General features: G+C 38.9%; 1 protein-coding gene across 4 annotated transcripts in view; it reads right to left on the minus strand.

The window, feature by feature from the left end:
* Positions 1-3,026: 3,026 nt before the first annotated feature.
* Positions 3,027-13,035, minus strand: part of CACNA2D3 (calcium voltage-gated channel auxiliary subunit alpha2delta 3) — a 386,281-nt gene continuing 376,272 nt past the window's right edge. For 2 of the 4 annotated variants that reach the window (XM_088171533.1, XM_088171532.1), the window contains 3 exons: positions 5,076-5,191; positions 4,329-4,408; positions 3,027-3,521 (listed from right to left, as the gene is read on the minus strand). In XM_088171533.1, coding sequence (XP_088027659.1) covers positions 3,429-3,521; positions 4,329-4,408; positions 5,076-5,191 — 289 coding nt within the window. In that variant the 3' untranslated portion in view covers positions 3,027-3,428. Of the gene's footprint in view, positions 3,522-4,328; positions 4,409-5,075; positions 5,192-13,035 lie in introns of those variants that run through there. The other 2 variants (XR_015806076.1, XR_015806075.1) reach the window with 1 other exon arrangement.

Raw genomic sequence — 13,035 nt, forward strand, 5'->3', positions numbered from 1 at the left:
TAATATCTTCTTGCCCTGGGCAACCACCTGTGTCACCGAACACACATATTGCAGAGTTGGCCCTGGCAGCAAAACACAGTGGGTCAGGCAGTCTCAGTGTCACAAAAACAATGAGAGGAGATAGCACAGCTGTGGAAACCTGCCTGAGGCTCTCTGGCTTGCATGATTTTAAAGGCGTGTTTGCAGCACTGACAGTTATGGACAGTTTTCCCACACAAAACCATTAGAAAATGGTGTGTCCATGGCCAGCCCCGAGCCCCCAGACAGCTTTTACTTTATCAAGATTAAAGGAAGAGGAGGCAGCTGGGGCTAATAAGTTGCAAATCAATGCCATTAGCAAAGAGAGTAAAGAAGAAAATAGATCCAAGCCCTGCAAAAGCTAAAGCTTTTAGCTCTGCCTCTTGCTGTGCAGAAAATGACTGTACAGTTGTCCCAGTTCTCCTTGGATTTGTCTCCAGATTCAGGGAGATAAAAGATACAGAAAATGTCTGACTTTCCCGTGTATTAAAAATATATTTAGCACACACATATGCAGCTGTATGTGCACACATGCACACGTATTTGTTTTGCTATTTAGTGCAATGGACTTTGCATCAGACCTTGCATAATAATTTTAGTATTTAAGAGGAATAGCATCTCAGATTAGTGAGGTAATGAAATCAAATTCCATGACCTTCTATGACCAATTCCATAACCTTCTATGCCACAGGCTACTGAATGGCAGCATGGACCCACTTCATGGCATGGTATCTTCACACCTTCAGAGCTAATGACACAGAGACCAGCAAATGCTAAGGCATTAGCACAAGATCAGCTTTTCTGGAAATCTGTTTCAACCAGCCTCTGTCAGAGAACTCTGTCCCATGGAACTCAAAACCACCATTTCTGTGTTCAGCCCAGGCTGTTCCTGCTGCAGCCATTCCCTGTGGAGAAGGGACTGGCTGGAGCACACACACCCCCCCGGAGTCCCTTGGGCTTGTGTCCCTCTTTCCTGACTGGGCTTTTACCAACCTGGATTCACACTGCAGCTGAAACTTCCAAGGAACAGATACAAAATAAAAAAGTTAGCTTCAATAAGAGAAACGGCAACTTATAAAAATGTTCTTATACTTACCAATTGAGTTAGATTACTCTGTTTCACACAGTGACTTGTTTGGGTACATCCGTGCATTCTGCCTTCATAACTTTGCCTTACTGTGTGAAAATGAACTGCCACATTTCTGTGAACAATATTCATTTACATACTCATATTTTAATCTCTTTCTCTATATTAATTTAGACTGTCATACATTAATCTCTCTTGTCACTCCCTGCTCCTTTGCAATTAAAAAACCACCCACCTCTTTCCAAAATGAATGATGAATTACTATTATGGATTTTCACCTAGCTGCTGTAGAAATAAACTTTCTCCATTAATTTATTTCCTTTCTTTGTAAGCAATGATGATTAACACATCAGACAGTTGTATGCAGAGATTTTCAATAGCTCTAATGAGAAAGATGCTTTTCCCCACTTTCTACTAACAAGGAAAATCACCTGTATTGTATTGGCTATAGCTATTAAGTATCATTAAAGAAGAATGTAATCAGATACAAGAAAGTGTTATGAGGCTGCAGTGTTGTGAATTCTGGAAGCCTAGAAGGAGAATCAGAAACTAAAATACTTTGTAAATAAAGTACTGACATTAATTTTTTGTGACAATGATGGACGGTAAGGGGGAATGGGGCTCAGAGAAAAAGCAAGCAAAGAACAGCAGGATATCCATGTCAGCCCAAGTGGAGAAAATGCCTTGAGTTCCCAATTTGCTTAGCAAGCAGAGCATGTCACTAGGACAACAGTTTGACTGAACATCAGCTGGAAAATTATTCCATAGTGAGAGATTTTGAGACCAATAAGCAAGGACAGAGAAGTCTTTAGGAAAACACTCCAAAAAAATAGAAGACATGAGGAAAAGAGATTTATGAGTATAAAGACCTGTATGGTTTCAGAACCAGAGGGAGTACCAGTGCATTTGAACCCATTAAAGCATTGGAGTGGAAATTTTGTTTTACTAGTTCTTCCCCTTACAAGCTGGGTAGTATCCTTTAAAACAAAGCCCCTCTCAGTGGCCCAGCTCCCTGCTCCCAACCAAGATACACAGCAAATCTGCTTAGCATTTATCCAAGGCTGAAAGCAAACTTACACCTAGCCAGGAAACTGCAGTCTCCAAGCACCAGATTTAGAACAGTGGCATTTTATTTTGCATTTAATGTATTATATTGTTAGGAGGGCAGGTTATCCTTTGATAGCATTCTGCTAGGAGTAGCATTATATTTGGAGTTTGGAATTTGATAGCATTATACTTGGAGTATAAAAAACTCCAAAGACAAACTGAGACTACTGATACCTTGATAAAGTTAGTTCAAAGATCAAAATCTTCAGCAAATATATCCACAGCAGGGACTTTGCTGCCAATTGCAAAAGGAATATGCTTACCTTCATTACCTCATTTCCCTTACAAAGAATGGAAGGCCTGGAATAAAAACAAACTGGTCTAGATCTCTGCCTACCAACAGGGACACTCCATGAAAAGCAATAATGGGTTCTGCTGACACAGATGTGTTGCAAGTGAGACTTTCTCTGCTTATCACTTTCCTTATCACGAGCTTCTCCTGCCTGAGATCTAGCGGGCAGGACAGCAGCAGAACAGTGTCACCCTTTGATGTGGGCTACTCTACACATCTTCCTACTCCTTCAGATAAAAAGTATTTGATTTTTGCCATCTGCAGCCAAATCAACCAATTGGATCCAAAGCTTGCCTAAGTTAGAACCAAGGCTTTAATAAGGCTTTGATTCACTTTCTAATGCAGATATTTTATAGCTATTTCCAGAAACTTTCTTTATAATTCAGCACCATGTATTACCTGCTCAGCTTCATACACACATAGGTGTTTCTTTAACTTGTTAATAAAAACTATTCTGCATTATTGTAAAGCCAAGACCCCATTTCTTCTCTGAATTTTTTCAGAAAGAGGCTAAAAACATAATAAAATATCATCCATTTATTTTATTTTCTTCCCATCATTCATTATTTGAACAAATATATTAGCATACTTAAAATACACTCTGAAACTGTGATTTTAATATACTTTATTGAAAAAAGTACACAGTTTAAGTTGTTTTCAATGGGACAAAGCAATGGTCACCTCTATCTACCAAGTCCTTTTTTGATGAATCATGACTGCCATATGCCAAATTCACATCTGCATGACTTGCAAAGTAAAAAGATAAATCTTTTTTCAACATATCTTTAAGAATTTATATCACCAACAGTTTAAAATCATGAAATGCTGATGCTCTGACTATATTTCATGTCCTCTATGTTGCATCATTTCCCAGTTCACAGTTTATCCATGATTTAGCATGCCAGTTGAACACATCAGTCAATGTCACCTGGAGAAAATCGTCAATAGCAGAAGAAGAAGAACAAGAGAAGGTTTAGCACTAAGGCCTGAGACACCACCACATTCTCTTGCATTTTCCTAAAGAAAATAAAACAACAAAGGAAAATAAATACAAGCCTCTACAGTCAATTATGAGACATGATTTTTTAGCAAACACAGGCATAAGAGCAGTGGTGCAAACAACAAAGCCCATAAATTAAATATAAGTACATGTTTTGAGTTGAACAAGTTTAGGTTGTAGACTGAAACAAGCACTACACCATCCCCTCCACTTTATACTTCAGGTCTTGTTCTACACTGCATTACACCATCAGAAGCAGAAATTAAAGTAACTCCACAGTGAAAAAGATGTCTATGAACCTATGCTGGACAAGCCACTGTAATCACATCCTGCTCCCTATCAGCTCTCCTTGGCACTGTGTGAGTATTCTGCAGAACACAGAGCAGTAAATGTATGTACTAGAGGGGTCACTGTCCTTCCCGAGCAACATTATGTGTGAGCATAATGACTATAGCATGACACGTGTGACACTGAAGCTAATTACTGAAGCGAACATTAACAGCACAAAGTTCCCAGCCATCTCTAACAAGGAATCCTGTGCTCACTGCTTGAGCCAGAGTAAGTTCTCAGATATGCCTGGCTGCCAGGGCTCACATCCTACCACGTTCTCTGACATTATACAAACCAGTCTGAAAAAGCAGACACTCAAGACATTGTCTACACGAGTACAAAAAGACTTGTAACACTTAAAATATCCCTCACTTCCCATCTTCCGAATATTTCCCAACATTTCATTTTGGAAGATAGTTTTCCTATTAATTATTTTTAAACAACTAAAAAATTTACCAGGGTCCAAAAGAAAGGAAAAGTAGACAGAAACTTACTTCAGGGTGAAATCCATGACAAGACTCTGGACGTCTTCTTATCTTCTGAGATTTTAACCGTTCACATTTGAGGGATTCATTATGTACAAGGCAGTTAAGGAGAGATGCTCTGAGCACTGAATTCTCATGGGAGTGTTTTGAAATGAATACACTGAAAATCTTTCAGCTCCTTTTTTCCTCTCCATTAAAACCCCACGGTGATATGTGTGGTCCCCACAAGAAAAATAAAATTATTCTAGTGCTTTCCTCTCTGTGATCTGTGTTTTCAACAGCACCTGTGCACTTACATTGCTGACCTGTCTTCCCATAAGTCTGCAATAAAAACACACTGCAGGCTGCTTTTGACAAATTCCAACTTAGGGGAAAAAACTAATCCTGAACTACCTGAACTACAGAACAGCAAAAATAAGAAGTGGGGCAACCAAAAAATAAAGTGATATATTTACTTTGCTAAATTTTTGTAGTTTTGGAAAGCAGGATTCTGAAACATTTTCAATGCTCCATTCAAACCTTAAATAGATATCTATATTAGAAGGATTATATAAGTTCCAATATAATGAGGTCCATTCTTATAATAAAATTACTTGCTTAGTGCCTAATTTGAAGATGTTCAGCTGTCTGAAGATAACCATGACCTTATGCTACATAGGATCCAAGTGATGTCATGCAATGCAAGTTTTACATGATAAGAATTTTTTCAATATTTGCATCTTGAATCTCTTTCTGACCAGTTTGTAAGTAAAAGGATATATCTTATTTCTATAGGTGCCATGGTGATTGGTGGGATAGAATCACAGAAGCATTCATTATCTACCACCACCATGAAGAGGTTGCTACTTGGGATCTGCTGGATAACAAAAGACCTGAAAATTAAAAACAAAACAAATAATAAACAAATAATGGTGACATTATCAGCATTTCTGAGCCACTGGTTCTTGTTAGGAGTTTATCAGACCTTTATGTATTTACAGTCTGCAATGGGACAGATCCACAACACTAATGAAGGTTCCTTCCTCTGCAGCCACACACTGATAGCTCACAGTCCCAAACTCGAGTCTCTACAGTTGTATTTAGGGCATTGTGCACTCTGGGTCTTGCTTGAAGCAACTCCTGATCTCAGCTTTCATCTGTCCTCTTGAGAGGCATTTTATTACTGAGCCAACAAAACAGAGATTAAGCCTCCAAATCTTCCAAAGCTATTTATTTTAGAATAATGAATATCTGGTACAAATATAATGATAATTCAGCACCACATTCAAATGAAGACAAAGTAGGCAACTCCTAGGGAGAGCAAAAATATAAAGACTTTTTTGTAAGAAGGAAAGCACCCAGGGCAGATCTGAGAAGGATCCTGTGGGCGCCAGTCAATGATGCTCAGAGTTTCAGTGAGCTGAACCCCTAAGCACACACCAAAGAGAAAAGGAGCAAAAGGCAGAGTCAAACGGACACTATTTAGCCTTTCCTTTGAAACTCAGGACACAATACAAAGAATGTCTTTAAGGCTCAGACCCAATTCTTCATGAAATTTTAAAAGAATCTGTTAGAATTTATACGTCCTATCAGCAGCATATTGGCCATATTGAGTATCACTGAAATCTGGAAATTCCAAGAATTAGGTGTTTTGCAGCGTGGTTTGCTGGTAAATGTACAGAATGCTAAGTGAGGGTTTGAGTACCAAGAAGATGTGGAGAGAAACATATTTTTCCTCAGACATCTTTCTTTAAAATACATATTGTCTTACTATAATAACTCCCTGCTTTTTCCAAAGATCACAGAAGATGAAATAGCAGAGAGGGCAGGGAATATTTAAACCTAGCCTAAGAAAAAAGATTTGGAAAACTTACTATAAAAATGTTGCCAACGGAAAGATTAAATGCTTTTCAGTATTTTTTAAACTTACTGAACCTCCATTAAAATTACACTTAGAGTGATCTGCAATATGTTAACTTTATGTTTATACATGAAATATACATTTATGGCATAATGTAAAAGGCTGAACTTTATAAATGTACCTACCAAACAGCTGGAGCATGTAGCAAGACTGACATCATTGTAATGGAGCATCTGTGGCTTTGTGGATTTGTGTGTGGGAGAAATGGGGCCAATAAAAGGAAAGGAGGGAAAATCTTTAGCAGGCAATAGCACCAAAATTGTACTGCATGAATTTCTCAAAACAGCTAGAAATAAATCAAACAGTAAAGGATAGAAAAACATTACTTTTATTGCCAGAAACTGGCACAATTTGCATTTTGTGCAGTCTGAAACATATTCATTGTATCTTTAAAACTAGCTCAGAAAAGAACCTAATGGACATAAAGTACTTTAACAATTAATTTGATGCTAAATGATTAATTTCTTTTCGCTGAGAAGGGAGTAATTACTCTTTTGTTTTACCTGTGGTGTGCCCAAATTCAAGCCCTTTTGTGATACTCCTTTTTGTAACCCCAGGTGAACACTGAAGCTGTGGAAAGCTTGTACCCCACAGCCAGCTTTAAAGGTGCCAGTTCAGGAAAACTGGGCAATTTCCCACTCCATTTCTTCTCTCACCCACTTTGAGGTACCATAAGGGCTATGCAGTATAAGGCTATTCCTTCCTCAAACTAGAGAGGGGAAGAAAAATTCTTGTCACTTCACCTAGATGGGATGAAAGCACTTAATCCAGAACAATGTTTCAACTACAGAACTGTGATGCTGAATAAATTACTACACAGCTAAACTACAAAGCCTAGCAACATTTCCTGTATTGCTTTATTACTGCAAGCCTTCATAATTTTTGACTTCATCAGTTTGAGGGATGCAGTACCTGCATTGATGGATGGAAATTATGAATTAAAGGCAGTTCAAAAAGCAATATATTAGTTAAGTAAAAAACTTTCTTTGCTACCTTAGGAATTATATTGTGGGTATAAACTAATGACACTGACTCTGTTTAGTGAGTATTCTTACAGACCTACAGTCTGTTTAACTAGTACAGAGGTTTGTGATGCATCTAAGCTTATGGTGGCTGCCACAAAGCATGGGACTACTATAAAGAACCATAAAACAGTGAAACTTTTGGCTCAGTGCAGCATTTTTTTCCTTAGTACACAATAACAACTTAACTAATATCTTGAAAAGTGAAACAACTGGCTTCTCATCCTACAACCAAAAGTAATTTTAAAAGGAAATGTTTTCTTCCATCAAGCAGTATATAGATGTTTCCCCTTACACAATTCTCAAACATAATGTAGAAATGAAGTTGTAAAGCCAACATGCCAACAAGTGAAAACAGAGGATTCAAGACCGAGATTGAGCCGAGCAAATAAATAAGGGCAAAAAATATTCATTTTAGCTTTCTATTCTATTAATAGTTTGCACAAACAAAATACACTTCTTTCAGCCACTGTAATTTAAGATCATTTCACAGTCATGAGATATTCTTACCCTCACCAGATCAGTGGCAAAGGAATTTGTGCCAGTTGTAACCACCACAGTTGCTGTGTGGCTATTCAGATAATTCACATGGCACTGCTTCCATGCCCAAAGTGGATAAAGCACACAATCCTCCCAGCAGCAGCTCTGCTGCTTGAGATCAGCCTTCAGTTCCCATGGTGACATGCATATGCATCTTTGAAATTCATTTTGAACATTCATGCTGGTAAGTCTGGGGAACCAAATATTCAGAGAAAACAAAAGGTGCATGAACACAGTCAGACCAAAGCCTTTCAGAGACTCAGACATTCCACCAAAATACTCCAGTGTGTACGCCAAGGTTCTGTTGCAAGGGAGAAAAACCTCCAGCAAACAGCTTCCATGGCTGCAGTGGGAAATAAAGTTGCTGACAAAGTAGGGAGAATGGTATTATCTTTTTGTGAGATCCACTGTGAGTCTCTAAAGTTCCTCTTACAATAACCAGTCCTGAACACCTGCTGGCTTAAGCTGGCATTTGTGTCCTGGTAATATGGAAACCAACTCTCCAGGACCGAGTAAGGGATTTGGCTGAACTCATTGCTGCTTTAACAATCAAAAGAAAGCCTACATTTAAGTGCCTTATTATTATGGAGAATGTTTCATATTTAAAGGATAAAGCTCTTTTTGTTTTAAGCAGTGTAAAACTTTTGATTTGAATCCTTTTACTTTACTGCAGTATCATCACCATCATTGGATAGGGGCAGCACAGGAATAGGCTTGCATGTATCTCCAAATATAAAACAGAATAAACTGTTGGGGTTCCTGTTGAAGCTACACTGAGTCAATAAGAAGCTTATTAATAATTTCTCCTCCATCTTTCATCCACTGAGGAACTAGCTTGGTTTATTTGATGTGCAGGTTCAGAGGCTTGAAACAGACCTGAAAACAAACTGTTTCTTGACTTTGTGGGGAAGGTGAGGAAGGAAGAAATCTAATACTTGAAAGGGGTAGACAGAGAAGGAGGAAGAAAATCTAGTTATGCCAAACTGAAGAAAAAATAACAACAGAGAGTAAGTCTGCAAGGAACTCTCTATTTTGAGTCAGTGTTATATCACAATTTTGTCATGTTGCACACACAGTATTGATTTCTTTTTAACCTCTTTTGGGTTTGGTCCATATAAAAACGTGTGCAAATAAAATGCAAATTGATTTGGAAAAAAAAAGTTTCATGTTTTAATTGGAAGTGAAAATTATTTGCTAAAAAAGCAATACTTATTAATCTGCTCCTTGAAAATGAATTTTTCATTGTGCAATTAAAAAGAGACTTGGACTTCAAGTACTGCTGTGTTCATAATTATATTTGGTAGTCATGCTTCTGAAGGCATGATAAAAAAGCACACTTTTAATGTGTGTCTGGTGGCTAAATGACTCTTCCTAAAAAAAAAATCAGTTCTTTCTAATTCCTTTAGACAGCCTCTAACTTGGAAAGCATCACACCAGCACTGTAATGCAATCACACCTGCTGCCTTTAAGCACAATAACTCAGGGTCCTGCATCAGAAGGAACCTCCAACTCTGGACATGCAGAGACACAGACTGCAGGGATAATCTGGGGCAGGAGCTTGGCTTTGGGGTCTCAGTCATCATCTGCAGGAGGGTCCTTCTCTCTAAGGGATGGAGAGTGATCCTGCAGAGAAATGCAACAGGGTGAAACATGATACCCAAAGCTAAGTGTGGGCTACAACACCTATCCTTAGAGAGCCACTGCATTCAAAACTGTTTTGCTGGTGTTTTTTTGGTTTAAAGTTAAATTGGAATCTCTCTCTTTTATTTGCATATGTAAAAGTCTTTAAAGAGATACAATATATATTCTATTCTTATAAAATTTCTTCCCCAGACTACGTTTAAGAAAAACCTCAAATAAATCAAAGCCCCCAACCTAACTCCCAAAATGTCACTTCTTTTTCATATTATAAGGACCGCTTTCTTCTGTAAGGAGAAATAATTAGAATTAAGCAGTACAGAAGCAGGGACTGAACTGACACTACCCTTGCAGCACTGCCTTCTCTCCACATTGTCCTTCTTTCTGTTCCTTCCATCTTTCTGTCTCTGAACCTCTGGGGTGGTAAAGTGTTAGTGAGGGAACTGAGAGCAGGACAAACCTCTCTGGAAGAGGAGGATGTTCCAAGATGGAGCAAAGGACAGGGATGACAGGACAAGCAGTGCCCTGGGGGAAAGGATATAGGGAAGCAGGTTGTCCTCTGCTGCAGGAGGTGGCTTTGCCATGAGGCCTCTGCAGTCTGTCTCCTTTGAGATTTTGGAGCATTTCCCAAGTCGCTGGAAACAGGCATAGCAGGACCAAGGCAGAGCTGTGCCCTTTTTTCTTCCTAGCTGCTCTGTTTCCTGACAGACTAAGTCCAGCTCATGGCCAGCTTGAAGATCACACATTTCTGTAAGTCACTGATTTCCCTTCTTAATGCAGGTCATTGCTTCACTACAAATACCTCAATCACATGGTGCAAAATCTGTATGTGGTAGGCTTAACATCTTGTCTCTGAAATACTTTTGGCTTCACCTTTCCTTTCCTAGCATAGCTGGATCAATAACAGGCAAAGCTAAGGTAATTCTATTTCAGACATGCCAGAAATGTGTCTCATCCAGCTAAGCAAACCTAACCTTTAAGTTGTTTACTCTCCACTATTTGACTACAGCATCTGCTGTTAATGGAAATCAATACTACAGCTGAGCAGTTTATTTCTGTATTTCCATGCAGGAGAGGTCATCAATTTCCTTGTCCATTGGTGTTAAATTTTGGACAGGATATAAACTGAACACAGATGTGAGGCTTCCCTACTAATAAGCAGCCACTTCCACAGCCCCAGTGAATCTGGTTCAACACAGAATATTTTGTCTGGGCCTGAGGGTGGGCCAGGCTGCTCTAAGAGAGGGCACAGTGATAATGGGTAGTTCAGACTCACGATTCCCAAACACCACCAGTGCTTGGTTGTTCACACTGAACTATTTTCCTTTTCCTAGCCCACAGCCCTGCTGCCATTAGCTGGTGGCTACTGACACTGCTACAAGACTTGTTTCAGCAACAAAGAATGGCAGGAAAACCTCCTGAGAGCATTCAGAAATCTCTGATTTTCAGATCCAGGGCTCCCTATTTTCTTCAAACAGCTGCAAAAGCTGTAAAGTGTTAGAGAGAACAGAATTAATGTCAAGCAGCATGGAACTCAGAAGACAGGATAAAACTATGCTCGTAGGACCAGAACATTTAGAGAGAATATCTTCCCATTATACTGAAGAGTGGAAGATATTTCCTTGTAATTTGGAGAGGATTTGAACAAAGCAACAACACTAAAAGCAATTATACTTGTTCAACAACAATGCTGTGTGTTTCCTGTTAAAAATGAATTCATTTTTTCTCACAGAAATACTTCATTATTGCACTTTGCTTTAAAAAACTTCGTTCATAAGTAATAATTGCAGATCTATATGCAGAATTTTATAATCAGTATTGTCTCTTAATTTTACAAAAATACCCTGCTGTTATATCTGTGCTTATAACAAGAGACACTCTACAGTAGAATATGTGGTCACGACAAACACATGGCTCAGGCAGGATTTTAGTCATAAAAATACTTAATTCACTGTTCAGATTCACTTTTAATTCCATGCTCAGGAGGTTTAGCAGCCTGATTTAAGGGCAAAAAAAATCCGTGTATGTATTTTCCATTTGTTTCCTTAATGACCATTGGAGCACTATTACTATCTTTTAATGTCACAGTGATGACTGCGGGACTTAAAATCAAATTATGAATAGGATGTCAGAGTATTGTGTTGGCAAATGTCACTCCTGCACATACATAATCATATCAATCATTTTTATGTGACAATAGAAAAGATCCTTTAAATACCACTTGTTTTGCTCAGGCAGACAAATCCCACAAAGCATGGAAGAATTTCACTGTGAGTGGTTTGAACTGAAATAAGCATAGGGCAATATTTTCAAATTGGCAACCTAAAAAACGCACAAATGTGAGGAAGTGTCTAAATTTCCATGGACCTCAGCTTAGATAGCCCTCAGTGGCCACTCTGGCTATGGAGCATCACTGTAAATTCAGCCTTTTCCCTCTGGGCATTTCAGTGTATTTTTTGCCTACAAACCTCCATTAATGAACTTGGAGTATTTTGGATTAAGATGAGTTGTAACTTTGGGATTACATTTCACATCTGTCAAATGTGATCTTTCCCCTTTTTTAGAGAAAGAAAAAAAACCAGTATGAGGGCAGAGTAAATGGAAAATATTGTGCACACTGCACTCAAATATGTGTTACTCACGTAACTGTTGGTTGCAAACCTTCAACCCTAATGGTCTGGAACAAACTTTAAGCATTCAACTGAAGTGCAGATAGCCACTTTGCTGTTTCCCAACTCCTATCATGTGTTTTCCAGGCTGCTAGCCACATTTCCAACTCACCTCTCTCTTGCTTATCACATTTTTGCAATGAATGAATGAAATGTTTATATCACAATCAAGTTGAGCTACTTGTTTTTTGGGGGTTTTTTGTGGTTTTTTTTTCCAAATAAATGATGATAGAGAATGAAATATCTAATGCAATTTGTAAAAATAACATATATGCCAATAACAACATTTCTGAGAGTTGGAGCAGTATATAAATGGCTGTCTCACAGCTAATGGTTCTCTCACATGAAAAGAGGCAGATAAACTCCCAGCCTCGGGCTTGTAATTGGATCCTGACCTCATGCCAGCAGAATATTGACACCACATACAGCCTGACTGACTGCAGCACAGTTTGGGATCAGTGCAAGCACAGAGCAAAGTCCAGCACTGAGGACTGAGGGGAGCAGTGCCATCCTCACCGTTCTGTGCCTGTTGAATGCTCAGAGCCCCACAGAGCTGTGCCATGGCTGGAAACCCCTCTGCTTCAGACAGGATCCCCCCCGAAATGCCCATCCTCACTCACTCCCCACCAGGAGGGGATTCTTTCTCAAACAACTGATGCTCAGACAAGAGTGCTTGACCAGCTGCATGCCAGGAATTCTGCAAACATCCAAAAACTTAGTGTAGAGCCATTAGGATGACAGAAGATCCTTAGTACAATTGCACTGTTTGTAACCTTTCTAGTGCAGCCACCCTTCCATATGAGGTGTAGGACAATGGAGAGTCTCCGACCTCCAGGTTTAAAATGGACTGGATTTTTTTTTTTTTTTCAAAGAAATCAAGACCGGAAATCCCACAAACTTTAAATATTTGCCAGCATTCATACCCCTGAACAAACCCAAGCTGAGTG

Source organism: Sturnus vulgaris, chromosome 11 (genome assembly GCF_052056855.1).
Source record: "Sturnus vulgaris isolate bStuVul1 chromosome 11, bStuVul1.hap1, whole genome shotgun sequence".
Taxonomy (NCBI): domain Eukaryota; kingdom Metazoa; phylum Chordata; class Aves; order Passeriformes; family Sturnidae; genus Sturnus; species Sturnus vulgaris.